This window comes from Anopheles ziemanni, chromosome 3 (genome assembly GCF_943734765.1).
Source record: "Anopheles ziemanni chromosome 3, idAnoZiCoDA_A2_x.2, whole genome shotgun sequence".
In the NCBI taxonomy this organism is placed as follows: domain Eukaryota; kingdom Metazoa; phylum Arthropoda; class Insecta; order Diptera; family Culicidae; genus Anopheles; species Anopheles ziemanni.
In genome coordinates, this window is record NC_080706.1 from 96,507,963 (window position 1) to 96,528,551 (window position 20,589).

Below are 20,589 nucleotides of genomic sequence, written 5' to 3' on the forward strand. Positions count from 1 at the left end.
GCCGAAGAAGAAAAAAAAAAACCCAACCAGCAACTACACTTTTCAAACCTGAGGTTAGGGTGGTTTCGCAAACCGACTGCCAACAAATGCCAGTTGGCGTGTCGGAAAAGCTCGAGCGCGAGCCAGCTGGAGAGAGAGAGAGAAAAAAAACGGTGGCCCAGCATCCGTTTAATATATCGCCGACAGCCATCATTAATTTGACCAGTGACAAACTATGGTGTGCGATATGAAAAATGAGCTGAAACTGGGTCGGCCATCTGATGGAATGTGGTTCGAAGTGGAACCGTCTCGTACCATTATTCAAACGTTCTCCGGCATTTGTTTGAATCACCTAATGCGATAATGAGGACTCCAAAAAAACGCGCCGGTATGTTCTATGCTTGAAAATTAAAATGCAATTATGCTGATGATGTTTGCTTTTCAAACTGCAAAACGGGAAACCCGTTCACATTGACATTAAAAATAGAAAGGTGCCTCAAGGGGAAAATAATCTGTTATAGACGAAACTGAACGAATCACCTGCCATTGCCATGGAAGGACCACAAACAGGACCTCAACTCTCCTCTTACTAGTCGTAACCAATCGTAATGTAATCTTTTTGACGAGCAATTACGAGGCCAACATTCCGCAATACAACACGAATGAGGGAAAAACAAGTATTTATGACTCCGGTGACCATAATGTTTCTGATTTGCCAGGCGAAGGGAAAAGTTTGCAGACGGAACTGAATGTGACAAATTAATCTGCCTAGACCTAAACATTGGCATCTCTTCCCGAATTCATCGGTTTCTATTAAATTAGAGTAAATTTTACAACTCTTCGCACAATGCTTTGCGAGTTTGGTAATATTCATCGTTTAACCTCGTTGCCAGCAAATTGCGACTGTTTAATGCCGGGATCAAGCAAAATAAGCGCATTACTTCATAAGCATAATCGCACCGAAGGCAATCAGCATTATATCCAATTATACCACGACTTCGGGCCGCCACCTAAAGTAGATTACTAATCCGGTTGTTATCTACCAGTTGGCAGGTGTTTGTCGCTTCTTGAATCCTTCCACCGTTGCTGGTAATCCAACAGTTGATGCAGATCTTTGGATTCAAACTTCAAACGTTCAAACGAAAGAGTGCGAAAATCAAATGTTTGTGATTGTACAACAAATTAGAATTGCTATTTCGCATACTCAACATTGAATACAACATTGAACAACTTTTTACGCGTTAAAAGCGATAGTAAATTAAATCAATCAATTCAATTCTCCTGTACATGCTTCGATCCAAAAAAAACTGGTTTAATAGTATTTAATTAGTATCGTACATTACATTGCAACCTCTTCCCCTAAAGGTCACATTTAATATGCATTCCCGGGTCAGCGAAGACTCGAATACACAAAGAAGGAATGTCGAAAGAGCATACCAACGACTTTGATCTACCATTCTGCCAAATCGGAGATAATTTCTTTCTCTTGTCTTGGGAAATTAATCTTACTAACGAGACAAATGATCCATCAATCGATCTGCCCCGGCCCCAAAACTCCGGCCAGCGAGCGGCGGAACGATAACCGGAGGCAAAGAGAAAACGGAGTAACGAAAGTAAAAGTGCTTCCGGATCAACCCGGTGCCGGAAAACGGAAACGTGCAAGGAATATTCCATCCACCTCCTCCAATTGATATTGATCGGGCAGCCTGGCCTGAAAACGGCGCGAGAAAGAAAACCAGAAGGAAGGAAAAGGTGAACGACTTTTCCGGTAAGCCGGTTCGATGGCTGCCAAAAAGTTAGATTGTATCGCATTGCTAATTTCCATATTTTAAAGTTCGCCACTGATAGCACCGGCTTCTCTGGTATTTCGTTTTTTGTCGTCCTTTTTTTCTCTGTGTTGACAACATTTTGCAATTAAAATCAATTTCCGAACCTGGTTCCTTCGAAACCAAATTTCCCAAGGCTTCACAAGATTAATGAACAAAGCCTTTATTGTGGGCATTTGTGGGCTAATGAGCTCCTCATAGTAGAATGATAAATGTGTTTAATTTATGACTTTATACATTAAAAATGCACAAACAAATTGCATCAAAAATAATAGGTCATATTTTACGTAGGCTGATTTAGTAGCGATGAAATCAAATGTATCCTAAATTCAATTTAAAAGTGCTGTCGTGTTAAAATTAAATTTGAACCCCCTTCATTCTAGCCTAATTTTGCTGGCAAGCCTACGATAGGACGACAATAAATCACTGAACCCACACGAAATACGCACAAAATACTAATTGAATTCAATTCTGACGTTCGATTGATGCTACCGATAATTTAATCTATTTCCTGTGACCCACATGTTTTCCCGCACAAAAACGAACACAGAAGAAGAGTGATAAAAATTAAACGAGTGTGGTATAACAAGTTTTCCGACCGGCGTTTGGCGAATTTTCCATATAAATCACGTGAAGGTTTTTTCCACAACTTTATTGGGGTTTTTTACTATTCCTTGTCCACTATTCACTCGATTAAGGCATTTTCTGTTTGCTCCACTTATAGCGACTCAATTAGCGGCGTTTTAAGAAGCAGATTGATTTACATAATTGATTACCTTATCGACCGTATCGCAGTGCTGCCTCTTGATCTGTATCTGAACTCCTCCAATTATCCTGTACAAACCCCACAGCCTCACCACACGGGAAGCTGGGAATCGTCACTTTCGACGTTTAATTAACACAATTACGGGAAAACTTCCAGCGGGTCATCAATATTAAACGGCGCTAATAATAAAACCACGCACTCTATCAGCCTACACGCAATTGCAATCACCACCAGGGAAGTCCTTTTTTGGACCGTAAATAAATACCAGCCTCTCGAAACGGATGCGCGACGCCAACTAACCTCGTTGAACGCTAGAAATCGTATCATTGCCAGCAGATTGGGGTAGAATCTAGGACTTCGGTTGGGCGAATCAGCTGATTCGTTGTCAGACAGGCCGGGAAAACTCCGATGTGGACTTCCGAGCGCAAGGATACGTATATTCGGAAGAAATGAACTGCCCATTGTTGGATAGTTTTTACGCAATTCGCTTCTACTCGGGTTACTTCAAGCGCGAAACACAAATGAATACGGGCAATGAACATCGGTGCGCGTGTTTATGTTTTCATGTGGTTTAAATATTTTCCTTCTTTCGCTTTCGACAATCTGAGCATGTGCAGCACGTGTTCGTTCGTTGTTGTTTGCCTGTTCAGTTTTTGATTACTTTAGTTGTGTAAATGAAACATGCGGTAAACGTGGTTATAGGTTTCTTGCCAAAATAAAATTGAAATGAGCTTTAGTTTGCCAATCATGCCTTCGAAACAGTTTGCCAAGGTATTTTTGGCAAACTTAACGCAAGTCAACCATCATTTTGAACGTCGGATCAAGTGCAGCGTAGTGGTGGGTAAACCAAACCCCCAAATCCGATTCCCAATCCAAGAAACAGTCGGAACAGTCCAACTGGCGTTGAGTTAACTGAAATCAATTACTTTGTCTCTAGATCAAATCGTTATGTGACTAATTCGACTCAAATCATTATGAGTCAATTCATATAGTTCAGGATCAAGTCAGAATCGAATCAAATCAATTCCCAAACAAATCACATTTGATTCGAATCCTAATCGAATCAAATCTTTAGAATCCGTCTAGGGATCGAATCTTCGAATCTTTCGAATCCCGATTCTGCCAACACTATTTTGAACGTCAAACGGTGTAAACAACCGTAAAAGTGCCTGCTCAAACTTCCGAGGAGTTCAGTTTCTTTAAGAAATAATCCCTGTGTTTCAGTCTTCAACAATCGAGACGCATGGCATGAAGTTGCCGGTCACCGCTTTCCAAAGTGTCTTAGTCCTATAACAGTGTTGTGAAGTCCCAGAGGAAGCTGGTTTAATCTGTCCTGCCGTAGCATTGGTACACTAACATAGAAGAAGAAGAAGAAGAAGAAAAAAAAGAAACGTTCGCGTGCAAAGTGGTTATCCCAGACTATTTATAAGCGTCTTATGTTGCGCGGCCATTCACACCACTCGCGGAAGGAGCAGCGAAAGAGCAAGAGTGAAAAAACAGTGTGCATGCGTTTGTGTGTTTGTGTGACAGAGTGAAATGGATACCAGGTGAATTTGGGATAAAATCCGACGCGGTTCATCGAACGTACAAACGCGAACGACCGAACGTATCTGGCTAAGTGCGATTGCAAAACGCGTTCCGACGAACTCGAGCTCGCCAAAATATTCGCACGCAAGAAATCATGGTTTTCTCGAGCTACCATAGCACCTCCTACCTTCCGCTGGACAACGATCAGAGCGTGACGTTCTACAAGAACGAGAATCGCCTTTTCCCCACAGCCATCGTGCCGCCGACGGTGCTTTCCCTAACGCCTTCCACCCGCGCATCCGACCCCTCCGCCGTGGCCAGAAACATGAGCAACATGAGCACGACCGAGCTGCTCACCGCGGCATACGCACAACAGCAACAGCAGCAGCACCACCATCACCACCCCCACCATCGTGCACTGATCGGCGGTGGTTCCGGTAGTGCTGGCGAAAGCCTCATCACCGGTGATTGCCCTTTCGGAAGAGTTCAATCACCAGCAGCAGCCGGAGCAGCAGCGCCACAACAGCACGCGCCGGTGGTGCAACGCCAGTTTCATCATCGCATCGGAGAAGCCGTTGCCATGTGCGACGACTTTCAGCCGGTTGCTTATCTCAACGGCTCATCAAACGGTTACTATGGGTACGTGCCGTCGCTTGCTGCCGCCACCTCCCGCAACACCCTTAACAACAATAACAACAACGAGGAGGAGGACGCGGAAGTTACTACTAGCAACAACCGGCAGCCGCAGGAACTGGCAGGAGCATATCAACACAACGCGGACAACGAGCAAAACAACAATAACGGTGGACTTTTTGGTGGAGCGAACTTTCTTTCTGCGCACCGGAAGCGTAAGGAAATTGGTGGTTTTACCATGCCGGCTAGCGAACACCAGCATGGAGACGAAGAGATGGACACTAACCACCCGGCGATCGATGGTGCCAGCCAAACCAAGCGACGGAAGACGGAACCGGAAGTTTTTGCAGGACGAACGAACGACCTATTTCTAGCACAGCACACCTTCGGAGGTAGGTAAACGAGTCAGGAAATTCATGGTTTTCAGTTGAAAACCCCCAAAATCCAACAGTCCAACCTTCCTGTGACCTTTCCCTTTCGCAACAGGCACTCAATCAAACTAAATCGCTCTCCTTTCCCATCGCACCGTACATTCCAATAGGCTATTTCTGGTTCCACTTCCTCTAAAAAGCGGATCGAGCGCGTGGGCGCGGCGTTGCAAGCGTGAGAAAATAAAAATACATTTAATCATTTTCTGCTTTACTTCATTATGATAGATCCGTCGTATCGCCGCCACGCGGACGAGCAACAGCAGACCATCGAAATGGAATGTCAGGATCAGCCGGAACCTCACCACCATTCGTCGGCCACCACCCAACCGCATCCCGGAGTGCATTACACTAATGGATTTGCCGCACACGCCACTCCTGGCGTGGCCGATGGACAGCAGCAACAGCAACCCCTTTCAGCTGGCAACAAGAGTAAATATTTCGACTCAAATCGCTGCATGATGTCGCACATGATCTAGAGACAGACAGACGGAAGATGTAGACTGAACGAACATGTGAGCAAACACACAGTGTGTTTAGGGTCAAGCGAGGGATGATCTCATACACCCACCCGCCCCCTTGTCAAGTGGGGGTGTATATGAGGACTTCAAAGAGAGGGAGGGAGGTAGGTTGGAGTTGTTACTGTCACATTAACAAACTGGACGTTTTTTTTGCCACGTACCATGTCTTTTTAAGAAGAAGATTTCGCAAAGGTTGACGCAACGCTACTGTAAGACAGTACTAAATGATTCACAACTGAGAAAAAAAGCAGCTATTGCAATCTAAATCGTGCTTTAAAGTGTGTTTTAACGGTGCTGAGTTTAGAGAGTAGAGGGTGTCATTTGCATGAACCTGCCTTACCTACCTTTTTTTTTGTTTCTTTTTCGTTTTTGGTTCAATTTAAACCATTTCCCCCCGGTCGTCTACCATACTGTCTCCATCCAACAACACTCAATCACACCACCGGCACAAGTTCAGAGGACGAAGCATGAAACGGAAGCAGCAGACGATGTTAGAAACAATCGCTCCGAAGAAACACCTTTAGCAAAACGAAGTACCGGCTTCGAAGGACTCTTTGTTCGAGTTCCCGTGCATCTTCCATCTGTAGCCGGTTACACCAAGGAGGGTGTAGCGGACGATGGTGAGCATGTTGAAAGGCGGCAGCATCAGGATTTGGAACTGTTCCACAACCTGCACGGCACCGGGGGGGAGTTTCGGTAAAAAATTACCACCCGCTTCCGGAATCTTAAGATTTGATAGAGACGCGGCAAACGGAGCAAGTACTTTCGCCTATCGGTTGGGCAGGTTTTTTTTTTACACAAGATAAGATATTTCCAGCGTTTTTTAAACACATTTCCAAGCTTTCAAAAACAGCTGCTAAGTATCACAGGCATATCTCAAGTGAGTTAGCAGCAATCGGGAAACAAATCTACAACGGTATAGGAATAGTAGATACCAGAGTAATACCTTCTTCAAACTGATGTACCTTAAACATAAATCTTGCGCGAGTAAGCTTTTCCGCTCTCAAGCTTAGGGAAGAGTTAGTATATAGTGTAACGAATTTTGTATCCCACTGTTTCGATAAAGGCTAAGAGGGACTTAATAAGAACGTACTTAACTAATCGCTCGAAAGCGACGATCAGAATGAAAAAAATCCTATAAAAAGAGACAGGTGCTAAAAGGGAGTTTGTAATAGAACCGTTTAAGAATGTTTAGCGCTCGTTAACAATAAATCACTTTTCTATCAGAACAATCTTATACCTTTCATTGTAAATTTTTCATTTACATTCCATTTCCTCCATCAACGATCGGATCATGTTTTCTTACCGACCTCGCACTGAATACAACAAACTTTCGGTGATAAAAACAAGACTTTCAACAACCGGCCCGTGAGATAATCATTGAATATATTATGCTTCGTGTTGTATGGACTTGGTTGCCGCTACAGTTATGAGTAAGTATGGAGAAAGTGAGTTTGCACACTCGCGTGAGTTAATGCTACCGTCCCTCCAACGAGCTACTTTTCCCTAGAGAGAGCAGGTGAGAGAGAGAGAGAAAATGCGACGATCATGGGGGGTGTGTCTATTTAAGGTACCGATGTGTACGGCATGTTGATTGCATTTTGTTGTTTGTCTATTTTGCAAATGGATAAATGTTGGCAATGCTTCCAGCGATGATGATTCCATGATTCCATGATGATGTAATACTTCCGGTAAAGTGGTGGGATCCGTCGGAAAGTCATTCAGTAGTAGGAGGATGCTTGTTGTTCCTTGAAAGAGGGGAAAAGAATAACGTCAGCATCATCAATTTTAAAACATGGTTCGCTTCGATTTACCTCCGTGTGTTCTAAATGCTCATCGGCAACCTCCTCCGATTGCCAGTTGTTGTTGATGTTATTCCCGTTGTTGCCTCCACCACTAGCAGCGCCGGATGTCGACGCGCTTTGGCCACCGGCAGCAGCGGCAGCAGCTGGTAGAGAATGCAACTGTTGTTGCTGTTGCTGAGAGCTTCCAGAGCCCATCCTCGATATGCCACTGTTGGCCGCTGCGGAAGCGCTACTTCCAGTCGATGCCATCATCGGTTGCTCATCGTCTGGCTGTGGCGTCGTGATCGGTTTCTTCTGCACCACCACCGTCCATCGATCGTCAAACGTTGAGGCTAATTCCACCGGATGACCCGCCGTATGTTGCTCAACAAGAGACTGACCCATCGGAAGGGTGCCGCCACTAGTGGAACTCGTACTTGCAACCGATGAAATCACTCGCGATCCCTGTGCCAACCGCTGCTGACTGCCGGTAGAACTGTCTAGATCGCAAACCTGATCCGCTTCGGCCAGATCGTACGTTGTCGAAGCGTATCCGTTCGACACGGAACTCGAGCTAACCACGGCCACGGCCGACTCCTGCGGACGGTGGTCAACGATGAACGGGTTTCCATCGGGGATGCTTCTTATCAAAACACTCCCACCACCACCACTACCACTTGCACGTCTTCCACCTCCAACGCCACTTCCGGAAGGTGCGGTATAACTTCCTTCATAAGAAATGACACCACCAACAGCGGATGAACTGTTCGCCTCAGACTGGACTGATCCACCTCCCGTTATGGGTCCCGATGCTTCGATGGCGTCCTCTTCCTCTTCGGCCTCACCCTCCACCGCAGACGAACGTAACAGAATGTTGTTGAGGAAATTTTCCAGGTTCGAAATAAACTCATCCTTATCCGTACGATTCCAGCTTTCCAGGTGCCGCAAGAAATCCTCCCGGCTTAACACACTCTCACTACCACCAGCAGTAACACTTATTGCTTGCTGACCATTGTCACTTTGAGTGGACAAAAATGATGCAGCTGCCAGCAGTGAATTCGCAGCCGTCGACGACGATGCGGTGACTCCCGACGGCGGCGCCCGTGAAGATTGCTGCTGCGGTGGTCCATGATGGTGATGATAGTGATGTTGGTGGTGATGATGATGGTGTACCCCTCCTACTCTTCCTTCATGGCCGTAATCCGCATCGTTGACGCTTCCACCGGCGGCGGCGTGATTACAAATAACTCCCGCAATCTTGAACAGCACCGAATCGTTTATATAATCCACCGAGTTGATCACCGCCACAATGTCTCCCATGATGATGTTGATGATTTCCGAGTTGGCCACCGCCAGTGGAACGAGCTGTTCTTGATTGGACGCCCGATTCGGGCCCGTTCCGGCAACCTGTGGTGCTCCATTCGAAGTGGATTGAGTCGACAGCTCACCGGAAGGTTGTTGGAGATTTCCCCCAGCCGATGAAGACTCTGCTGGTGCTGCTGAGGGGAAGTGATACAGATGATGTTGTTGCTGTTGCTGCTGTTGCTGCTGCTGTTGTTGTTGCTGCTGTTGACGAAGATTTGTATAGTTTTGAACGACCTCCAACTCGACGGCCAAATCAACGTTTCTTCCTTCATGCGACGCCGACGCGTTGTGTCCATCCAAGCGTCCCGTTCCTTCCACCCCATCTCCCATCGAAGCACATTCGTCCACCACGACACCAGCACCAACACCGGTCGCAACAGCATCGCCCAAACTGGTGCCCGATGAAGTGAGCAGATTATTGCTGCCCACATTGTTAACGTGGTTCTCTTCCTGCAGCGTCGATTCGATGTATCGATTGTACAGTTCCTGAATCGACTGTAGTGTCCTCTGACGTAGCGGATCAGAAGAGATCAGCTGCAGCTCGCGGAACAGCTGAATCAGAAAGTGCGGCCGGGACTCGTTGGCTGTGATCAGGTTCTTCACCTCCTGGTAGACGTTCTCTTTCAGCGCCTCGAATAGTTTGGACGTCGACCTAGCGGTAGGAAATAATCGGTAATTAAATCAACCCCACACGACTGGCGATCGAAAACTTACTTGGAATCGTGCTGATAAGTACAGGCCGATGCTAAATTCATATCACCACCGCCAGACACGTAGCATCCGCTGCTTCCTTCACCTCCCGCACCGGCATCCCGACAGGATCGTAGCGAAAGTGGATACTTCTTGTGCCCACTCGCCTTCGGATGAGTTTTATTAGCCAGCCCAAGGTTTATTGGGTTCGTGTGAAACTGCAGCTCACCCAGGTCGAGCGAGTTCGACTGGTTTAGTGGTGTGTGATGTGATTGTTGTGGTGGATGCCCGGAAGACGGAAGTGTTTCCGCTCCACCCACCAACACACTCGACGGCCCGGCCTGGGAAGTAGAAGGGAATTGCTGGTGTTGCTGCTGTTGCTGTTGCTGCTGGTGAAGGGACTGTATGGGTTGTTGGTGTTGGTACGATTGATGTGACTGCGATGACATCGGTGGTCCCGATCCCACAACCTGCTGCTGATGAGAAACCGGATTGTGATGGTGTTGTTGGTGCTGCTGGGTTTCAAACGGTTGCTGTGTGGAAATCAACCCAGGAGGAACTTGATGCAAATGGCTTTGCGAATGCTGCTGCTGCTGCTGGTGATGATGTTGGCACTCATCTATCACTTGATTCTGTTGTTGCTGCTGCTGCTGCTGCTGATAACCCATCAACTGCTGAGAAGGACCGGCCGCCCCCATGTCCACATTGTTGCTCTGGTTCGCCGTATTGCTTAGCGAATTGTTGCGTGTAATGTTGATCGACTGCTGGTATTTGTTGCTCTGATTATTCATATACTGATTTGAAGCATTACTATTATTTCGCTGCAATTGGTTGTTGATCGTGTTGCACTGGCCACTGCCGCCTCCGGATCCTCCGGATACACCACCGCCCGCTCCACTGCCACCGGCGATCGCAGATCCTCCTCCACCACCACCACCACCTGCAGCACCACTACCACCACTGTACGAACCGGACTCTTCATTACTTTTGCAACTGTTGCTCGATAGGAGATTTTGTCTTGAATAGCTAAAACGAGAATAAAACAAAAGGAGATTAATTTCATGAACAGACGGTTAAGCCAACAACTATTTAATCATGATGATCATAACTCTCACACATGATGTTTGTTAGAACGGCATTGATGTGCTGTTATGATAGTTTAAATTACATCGCTCCCTTGTCGTAGTCGAGGTTTTGCAAATGGATGAATACGATTTTTAATGAGATTCCAATATTCTTCTACTACGTCCACACACGGTTTCAAATGTGTTTTGTTGGCTACAAAACATTGCAATACAAAACTAAAAAAAGCATCGCAGTAAAACATTGAAACTCAACAAGCGTACACAAACACCACTTACCATGGTTGGTGTCAAAACAGGTTCCAGCAGAACTACTAACTCTGCCACTGAATCTATGCCCTATCCTGCGGAGGAGCACAGTCGTCCCAAGAGGGAGACCAGGCAAGCCGATCAGCTACGACTAGGCAAGGGACAGGGGGGGTATACGATGGAATCGTTTTTGGTAGGATATGGAGGGAAAGGATCACTTTGGAAAACTATGAGTCGAAGGCGGCCATGCCAAGCCCGGAACAACAACAACAACACTACACAACACATCTACTCAACATCATCACCAACAACATATGTATGTCTGTGATTAGGGAAAATAACTGTAAGGCCAACTACGATCAATTGGACAAAAAAAAAGAAACTCTATGAACTGTTGGCCTTCTACGAACTAAACAGTTACGTATTCAATCTACCTCTAGTACGAGTAATTATGAACAGAAAGTGTAATGTAACGGTAAAACAATATGAAAGAGACAATCTTGGTACAAAACAGTGGTTTTCAATAGACTCTCCTTCCATCCCCACCTCCACTTCTCCCCCGCCGCTGGTGGTAGTTACCTTCGGAAGTTATCCCAATAATTATTGGCCCTCACTCCCGGCAGCACCTGATTGTTGAGAGCTTGCGTTTGCTGCTGCTGCTGGGAGGAAGAATCTTGCTGCTGCTGCTGCTGCGGCTGGCCGTACAGATTGTTTTGCTGCGTCGAATGATGATGTTGCTGTTGCTGCTGGTGTTGCATATTGTTCACGGCAGCGGCATTGGCATTGTTGGAGAGATTGTTGTTCACGTTGTTGTTTAGGTTGTTAAAGTTTTGCCCGAAGCGTGTCGATTGCGGCGGAAGCATGGTGGTGGCCGGAGTCGGTGTGGTCGGTTGCGAGCTTTGCGAGCAGAGATTGTTGATCATGTTGGGTGCACCAGCGGTTCCCAGCGATTGGTGATGGTGTGACAGTGGTGCACCGTATTCGCTCACCAAACCCGGCCCGGAAGTCTCGTTTGCGTTGGTGGCTGAAGCGGAAGTGTTAAGCACATTGTTGTTCGCCATGCCCTGCCCCACTTGACCATCATCGTACAGTGCATTGTTAAGTGTGTTTATGTTAAGCGGACGCACACTGCTACGAAACGAGCGACCACTAGGTGGCAGGCCGATTTGGGAAAGGTTAGTATTGTTACGCTGTATCTGCTGGTTTACCGCACCGCACTGGCCACCTGAAGGTTGAACCGTGCCGGCTGTGGTCGCCAGTAGCTGCGGTGACAGCATCGAGTGAGCGGCAAGCGGACTGTACGGCGCTTGTTGGATATGGTGGCTAAATGCTTGGATAGCAAGCTGCGATGCTTGTTGCTGAAGCAAAGCACCGGAGGAAGGGCCGTGGGATGTGGGAAGGACCTGCGGATTTTGCGGATAGTGGGTGTAGGGAGAGATTTGTGGCTGCTGCTGCTGCTGCTGGCTGTGGTGCGACGACATCATCGGTTGCTCGGAACGTGCCCTTGCATACATGCTGCTGCTGCCTGCAGGGGCCGCATTCGACATGTTCATGTTCGAGCCATTGTTGGGCGGTGTAGACTCGGCCCGAATCAGTGAGGCGCCCACGTGTCCTTCCTGAAGCAACAGGCTGCTGTTTGTACCAAGTATCCTCTCCTGGAGCTGGAGAAAGCAGCACATTAGTCGCGATAGATCTAAACTCACTTTGATCGTCAACTTACCAATAGCACCGCGTTGTTGAGATTGTTAATTTCACGCTGCTGAATCCATAGCAATTGATTGCACTGCGTAATGGAGTTCATGAGCATCTGCTGCGTTTGCATGATGTGCTGGAAAACGATTGGATCGGGCGGTGTGTTCGGGGTAGTGGCATGCGGGGGCAACAAATTGGCAGCCACTCCATACGGTCCTCCGCCGGTACTCCAGCTGCTACCGTAAGCACCACCGCCGTACCCTCCTCCGGCGGCGTGGTGATGGTGCGAAAGATCATGCATGCCACCACCATACATCGGATGTCCGTAGTGTGGACTGTGAGGTCCGGTATTGGAACTGGACATGCCTGCTCCGGTACTCGGACCAAACACTGGCCACGGTGAGGTGTGGTCCCGCATACCACCGGCCGCTGCGGCCGACGACGACGCGCCTACTGCTGCCGCGCCCTCTCCATCGACATCCACACTTCCACCGGCGCCCCCTCCGCCACGCTTCGAACGGTATCGATCGGCGGCCGTGTTACGATTGCAAATGTCCGGCATCGGTGGAGGGAAGCTGCGCGTACTGCTCGACTGATAGCTGGCCGATTCCAGCTGTGCTTGGGCGAAAATGTCCGACGTGACACCCGAGTCGGCCGAGTTCGTCTTCGAGTCATTCGTTGCGTTACTACCGGCCGTATTGTTCTGCAGTGATCCGCTGATGGCGGAAGGGGCTGGAGGGGGTGGTATGAGCGGGTGGATCATGGGTGTTCCACGGTGGAGCGAACCTCGATCACCGCCGCTACACGAATCCACCGAAGAGGACACCACAGACGACGGGCCAAGTGGTGCCGCTTTCACCGCACCGGCTTCCGAGCCGCCAACTTCCGGATCATCCGGCACATCAACCCCCGCGGAAGATCGTGCGAATTCGGCATTCTTCTTGATACTCTGAGTCATCTTTTCGATTCGTTCCAACTCACGCCGTTTGTTCTCCAGCTCAGCCTTCAGCTCCATCTGCTGCCGTTCCTTCGGTCCTAACGAAGATCCCCTTGCACCGCTTGGACCCGCCGCTAGCGACACAAACGATGCCACGTGATTGGTTAGCTTTTCACTCGTTTGTGCCTGCTGCTGCAGTTCCACCACATTGTTCCTTCGCTTTTGTAAATCGTTTCTAGCATGCTTCAAACGATCCCTTTCGACGGCGATCGACTTGGCCTGTTCGCGCAAATCGTGCGTCATCGCCTGGAGGGCCGCTACGCGTTTGTTCAACTGCTCGCGCTCCTGGTTGGACATATCATTGTTTCCGAAGTCCGCTTCGGCGGACGAATTTGGTATGGTGGTGCCATTCGGTAGCAATGTTATCGGCGCGGAACTCATCGAACGCGAGCGGCTCCGTCGCTGCCGATGCTGCATAACGATCGCGGCTGCTGCCAATCCACCGGCATCGCGCTCATCCTCAGGTTCATCCTCCTCCGGGTCATCTTCCGGAGCGTCCTCTTCTTCCTCCTCTTCGTCCTCCTCGTCGATCGATTCTTGGCCCGTTTTCTGCTCAATCAACTTCACCGTATCCATCATCTCCTTCAACCGACGCAGCTGCGATTTCATCGCATTGATCTCGTTGATCTTCTCGCTCAGCATGTCCGCCGTACCGGTGAGGACGGCCGATTCCTCCTCATTGAGTGGCCCATCTTCGTCCTCATCGTCCTCGTCATGGACGTGTTCGCCGCCCATCGCCACATGTCCATTGCCATTTCTCAACCCATCCACCAGCGGCCGATGTTGCGAAGTCACTTTCGAAGTCGCATTGGACGAACCACCGGAAACTTCCACCAAACCGGTGGCAGTGGCCCCAACCAACCCGTTGAGGAACGTTTTCGTCGCATTCCGTGCATCGGCAGCCGAGGCCGGGGCGTGCGTAAGCTCGATCGGTACCGAGCGCGAATGCTCGCCCGTCTCAACTCCACCCTCAAACTGGCGACTCGCGTCCACGTTCATGTTTTGCAGCTCCGACACCAGGTTGTGCATTTGGCTTCTTTTATCACGCAGTTCCTGAAACTTTTGCTGCAGCATAGCCTGATCGGCCATCACATCCTCGTTGTCACCTCCAAGCATGTTGCTCAGTTCCTGCTGGTTTTGAATGAACGTCGAAAGGACGCGCATCCGCTCCATGATGCTGCCGATACCGTCCTGAACCTGCTCGACCGTCTGGAACGACTCCACGGGCGGTGCCACGTTGGCCACGTGCTGCTGCCGAATCGATTCCATCTCCTGCAGCTGCTGGCGAGCCGCCTGCTGCAATCGAAGCAGATGCGCCTGCTGTTCCTTCAATGCTTGCATATTTTTCGACTGCGTTTCCATACGATAGCGTAGCTCGTCAGCCGAAGCCGATGGTGGGACCGGTGTCGTCGATTGATTCGTGCTGATGCTTTGCACGGACTGTGGCCGAGGACCACCGTTCAGCTGGAAGAGCAAAGATGATTGATTAGATTCGAGAATAAAACATAACACTCACATCAAGAACATCGACGGTAAGTAAGGACGAGAATTGTTACAATGCTAAGCTGGCGAAACCGTATCGCTTCGTGCGCAGAATATTAACTAAGCAAGCGTTATGTTTGCAACAAGCAAAATTGAATCTTATAATGATGTACAATGCACGATGGTATTAAGTATAAAAAGATTAAAGTTGTTTGTCGTTTAAGTAACATGGAAGATGCATCGCGTATCTAAATCGGTCGAGTCAAAAGCGTTCCCAGGTGCTGCTGGTACGCTCTTGTGAAAAATACGCCACTAATCGCACGGCATTTCAAGTGAAAACCATCTGGAAAAGCTTCACATTTGTCATACACATTGGCAAGAAAACACACCATGCAACAAAACCTCTTGAAAACAATCACACAGCCAAACACGGCACGGACATCTTTCAACGCACCTCCGTATCGGAGTGCCGCACGTCCTCCAGGGTGGCGGAATTAATCGGCACAAAGTAACAATCCTCGTCACCCATACTCAATGCGTTTCCTCGATCTCACTCCTCTCGCGATGTGTGTGTTCTTTAGACTTTCACTCACGTTATCGATCTGCACCGATGAGATCAGGTTTGTGGTCAGCTTGATGTACTCCTGGATCTGGTTCAAGGTGTCCTCGACCGTACTCACAACACTGCCACCACTATTAGCGGTGCTGAAAGGTTGTGCAGCGTTAAATGATGAAACCGCGCCGTAACGGGATCCAGAAGAAGTAGACGGAACGGCAGCAGCAAGCAAATGATTTTGCTGTTGTAGCTGTTGATGCTGATTCGAGTTCTTATTCAAATTCAGCTGATTCTGGGATGCACCGTCTGGCACGCGATAGCTCAATGGTGAAGAAGTCGACCGGGAATGGCCAGCCTGTGCCTGCTGGTGTTGCAGCAAAAGTAAGGGATTCAAAATATGCTGCTGTTGCTGTTGTTGCTGCTTCGGTATAACACCGGTAGTGTTAACTGCATCGGAAGTTCCGCCGGTTCCGCCGTGTGTTTGATGTGGATTACTATTTCCCGCGCTGTTATGCAACAAATTGTTAATGCTCCAATTGTAGGTGCCAGTGTTGGTAGAACCTGCCGCTGCTCCCCCGGAAGCTCCTTCGCTTAGACGGAAAGTCTGTTGAAGGGTTGAATTCGGTGTCGTAGGAATAACGACTCCCACGGTTGTATTATGTGGTTCGTTTTGCTCTCCACTAGCACCTTCGTTCAACAGGTTTCTTCTTACGATAGGCCGCACTGGTATGTACCGGCTGTTATCTTGCAGTGAGAGATTATCTACAAGGTCATAAGAAAACAATAATTAGTCAACATGCTACATTCAAACCATATTGGCGGGCGGTGTGGTTTGAATTTAATATAATACAGAATTATTTAAAAGTAACCTGGTACTGGTTTATCAAAAGAACCATACACGATTGCTTATCTGCGTTTTACGCGTCCTTGAAGTCAAAACTGGGAACCAACATGAGGGTGCTATATCTTCCCCCTTTCCATACACTCGTGCACCCGCATTTCTTGAGCGAATTTTACCCACAACGGGGGCCACGAACTCGGCCGCATGCACACCTTGACGCAAGCGGTGGCGCTAAATTTAGAACATAAACGCCGCTTTGGCGATCTGCTACGTAGAGCAAATAGAAAAGTGTGCTCGTATCTCAAGGTAAGTACGAACGTGTTGTCCATTTCCCGCAGGAGGATCTCGACCATCCTACGCCGTTGTCGTCATCGGCCAGGTGTATTTTTCGATGTCGAAAAACATCGTCCCACTGGATAGGAATGTATAATGGTTCTGTTTTGCACTCCGGTTATGGTTGGTTTTGCTTTTTCGCAATGCAGTATCTCTTTAGAAGAGTGTTTGTAATGCGTCTGCAACATTCTGTAGAATCTCAATCTTTTAACAGATCACCACCTCCATGACTCACCGATTTCGTAACAGGTGCCTTCGCCCGGAGTACGATTGTTGCGCGGTTTGAGCAGAATATTCTGCCCTTGTTGCTGCTGTCCACTAGTAGATGGCTGAGTACTGGTGTAATGCTGCTGCTGCTGCTGCTGCTGCTGTTGAGGCGGATGGTTGTTCTGCACCACCGACGTAGCACCGGAAACGGTCGCCCAATCGACGAGTACCTTTAGGAGAAAAAACACTGTCACTGCCGCGATAAAACAATCAACCACACTGCCGGTGATGGTCATTGGCAGTATTATCTCGATGGATGCTGTGCATGAACACCGTCGCGGGTGCTCGACTTCGACACGACTGATCGGGTCGGTGTTCACGGAAAAGAGCTCATCCGTTCTAAATTTAAACCAAAGGACTGCCACACAGTCGTTGCCACAAATGCCGTGTGCGCATTCGTGAGTTTCACGCTATCCCATCTTTGCTTGGGATCAGAGTTTGCCTAGGATTTCGTAGGTAAAAGGCCGTTTCGCCGAATGTAAACAAACCACCGTCAAACGTAGTCGATTTGTTTTGCCCATCGTATCGTCTCTTTCCTTTCATTGCTGTTCATTGCACCGTCTCTTTCTTGCTTACATTTAGCTGCTGCTGGAGATCCCTTCGTGTCGGGGCAACCATTTCTTGCGGAACCGAATTTTTCTTCGACGATTTCGACTTCGGTTTGGTGCCCGTCTGCCGGTTGTTGTTATTTGCATTGTTGTTCTGATTGTTACTCGAGCCCGGTGCCATCTTCCTTCCGGTGTGAAATGAGTCGCGGGCAGAGACGTAGAATATGTGTCTGCAGCAGTCCTACAACACTACAGCAAAACCCACAACACACAGGAAGACATCTTTGGTGGGCAGCAACAACTTGAACCAGACGAACACAAAATACTACTCTTTGCAAACGATTTTATGATGAACAAACACTACAAGGACTACAATGCGACTGTTTTCCTGTACTTCCAACCAAATTTATAGAAATATGAAACCCAATTTCTTCACTTTTTGGGCTACTTCGACGATTGCTACACCACATCGATCGACTAAAAGTCTTCTTTGCTACAAAAGGCTAGTAGAGACTCCAGGTTTCGACATAACCTCTCATCTGACAACTGTCAGTTTGGTCATTTGTTTGTGACAGCTCCAGGAGAGTTGGTAATTATAGTTTACTCAATCAATTTTCAAAATTTCGGGTTCGATCCAACATTTGCTGCAATTATCGAAAAAACACTTTTCAAAATTTGAAGAAAAAACCACCAAGGGTCAATGTAATACCATTATTTGTAAAGGTATTGCTCCAGACTAGCACACCCTTCAAGCGCTGTTCGTTTTCAGTTGCCGTACATTTTCGGAACGTTATGACGCCCATACCATGTGCTCGCTGAACCGTTGAAGATGTTGTAGTATTTCTTATTTTATTATGCTGTTTTGTTTACGTATACTTTATAGGCGCTTGCGAATCCAGTTTACAGAACCCTGGACCCAGCTACAAGATTGTTTCGTTGTTAACAGAATGAAACTTTGATACTGTTGTTCCCTCCTCTGCAGAGTATTCCGATGGGTAAAAGAGGTAACGAATCAAAGAAAACGCCTGTCTCTTAAAAGCAAACAAATGAAAACAATTGTTCAGGAACTATCAGGAATTGATTGGTAACTTCTAGACGCTTTGCATCTCGAAATCGGAAGGGCCCGCTAAGAGATAAGTAGTAGTATGCATGTTAAACAGAATGGTTTCTCCTAGCACAACAGTAATAAATAAACAATATAGAAAAATCGAAAACTTAACACAAATGTATCTCCTGTTTTTCTTTATCCTGCCGCTTGTAACGAAATAAATACAGCTAAGTGTTAAACAAAAAATACATTCAACAGTTTGTTACGTTGCGTCTGCACCGTTCCGAGATAGCGTTTCACCCTCCAACAACGCAAAACTTTTACATGAAATGTACTCCTAGTTTAGAGGTTCAGTCTGGCTCTACAAAAGCACGATGTCATAGATGGCTCCAACGAAGATCCCACAGCCAGAGCACAATTCCAGATTCCTCCGATTCTCGTTCGTCTAGAACCGAATTCAACTGGGTGAGCACTTCCGTTAGACGTTCCATCACCAAGATCCGGTATCCTCAGGGGCTCTGTCTATTTATCTTCACTTCCGGTAGTACGGCGAATGCAAGGGTTAGATCCCTTACGGATGGTTACTATGATACGATCCACGAATGTATGATCTCTGGAAGGAAGTGGATCGGTGTTAGCGAACTAGGTTGGAGAACATTATAGCCAGTGTGAGCTTATGGTGGAAACCTACTGTTTTGTCCTGGTGAGAGATAAATAAGTATATCTTGGCCTGATGCTACGACTGAAATGGTACCAAATACAAAAACACATCCCCATTATATATTAAACTGTTGGTAATTTAAACAATTAATCCAAAGCTGGATTGCATTAATGAATGATTGCATGAAAGCACTCTTATGCGCATTTAGATTTCAATTTTAAAACACACTATTTTATTCATTCATCTATGCTACCATTGTTAACGGTAATTCAGAAAAGAAAAAACATGCACAGCCAAATATCATGCAAAGCTATATTGAAGGGAGAAACACTGTGTAAAATGTATACACTTTTCGGATAGGAGAATCAAACAGTCTAAACGTTACAATAAATTTGTGACATACATTGCCGATTGTAATGATTTACGGTACACGTAGCATGATTAATTTATATTTAGAATGGGTTTTCAAATTTTTTTTTCACAAATAATCAACGACCTGCATTATGTAACGGCTACATGCTATGAGGACACTTTTGGAATGTCTTTTTGTCTCTAATGTTCTAAACAGCACTTCTAAATGATGATAAAAAAGCAACACGTTTATAATCTAAAGATCGCCGCCGGTCCTCCATTCTTCATGGGCATTAATCTAAGCAAACGCTTCCCTAACTGCACTAACACATGGCTTGATCATTCATCTAGCGCCAAACAAATAAAAACAATCCGCGACTAATCAAGCACATATCGTTCACAATCCGCTCAACATAGGACAAACGCTCCACGGCGTCGCAATGCGATGTCGTAAAGTCGACGTACTCTTTTTCTTATGCCGCCGACACATCATACGAAGGTGTTAGAAATGTGTCCCCATTGATCTTCCCCACAAGGGGCAATGGCTCCTTAGCGCAGCATCAAAGGGTGGTAGCTGGCGTCAAGCGAATGCAAAAAGGCAATGTCTTGCACCTCGGGAATGGAGGAACGCAGCGAGTGAATACATATTCCCTTTCGTTGGTTTATAAAGGGAGGGTAACGCCACCATCAAACGGCACTTGCTTCTATTTTGTTACTTAAGCGCCTGCACAGCTACAATGGCACAGCTACCATGCGACTGATATTTCTATTTTTAAACGCACAGTGTGTGATAACGCTCTAACGCAAGGTAGATTGTAATCAGCGACTGTACAACGGGTTTCGATTGTGTTTTCAGACGGATAAACTCGTATAAGTATGATCGTTATCAAAGTATTTGCCAAAATATTGTCTGAAAAACAGTCTGTTAACTGTTTTTGTATTTTTTTTTTCTCCTGCCTGAGT

The 20,589-nt window shown here is 47.2% G+C and overlaps 2 protein-coding genes across 2 annotated transcripts; one reads left to right on the plus strand and one right to left on the minus strand.

The window, feature by feature from the left end:
- Positions 1–3,732: 3,732 nt before the first annotated feature.
- On the plus strand, positions 3,733–6,256 carry LOC131285956 (uncharacterized). The gene is made up of 3 exons (XM_058314810.1): positions 3,733–5,123; positions 5,388–5,591; positions 6,138–6,256. Exons 1-3 carry the CDS (start codon positions 4,253–4,255, stop codon positions 6,149–6,151), a joined length of 1,089 nt encoding a protein of 362 aa, XP_058170793.1. The 5' UTR covers positions 3,733–4,252; the 3' UTR covers positions 6,152–6,256.
- A 1,087-nt stretch (positions 6,257–7,343) lies between these two features.
- On the minus strand, positions 7,344–17,747 carry LOC131285957 (uncharacterized). Its single transcript, XM_058314811.1, has 9 exons — positions 17,595–17,747; positions 16,987–17,188; positions 15,615–16,339; positions 12,571–15,003; positions 11,430–12,511; positions 9,895–10,545; positions 9,544–9,846; positions 7,495–9,481; positions 7,344–7,428 (listed from the first exon to the last, which is right to left on the minus strand). Exons 1-9 carry the CDS (start codon positions 17,745–17,747, stop codon positions 7,402–7,404), a joined length of 7,563 nt encoding a protein of 2,520 aa, XP_058170794.1. The 3' UTR covers positions 7,344–7,401.
- Positions 17,748–20,589: the final 2,842 nt, after the last annotated feature.

What these genes read in the sequence shown, in the direction of transcription:
- LOC131285956 (XM_058314810.1), top strand. Translation starts at nt 4,253, where the DNA reads ATGGTTTTCTCGAGCTACCATAGCACCTCCTACCTTCCGCTGGACAAC. An exon ending in AGCACAGCACACCTTCGGAG is followed by an intron (nt 5,124 to 5,387) that starts GTAGGTAAACGA and finishes TCATTATGATAG; the next exon opens with ATCCGTCGTATCGCCGCCAC.
- LOC131285957 (XM_058314811.1), bottom strand. Translation starts at nt 17,747, where the DNA reads ATGGCACCGGGCTCGAGTAACAATCAGAACAACAATGCAAATAACAAC. An exon ending in CATCGGTGCAGATCGATAAC is followed by an intron (nt 15,004 to 15,614) that starts GTGAGTGAAAGT and finishes TTGCTCTTCCAG; the next exon opens with CTGAACGGTGGTCCTCGGCC. An exon ending in AGCATTTAGAACACACGGAG is followed by an intron (nt 7,429 to 7,494) that starts GTAAATCGAAGC and finishes CCCTCTTTCAAG; the next exon opens with GAACAACAAGCATCCTCCTA.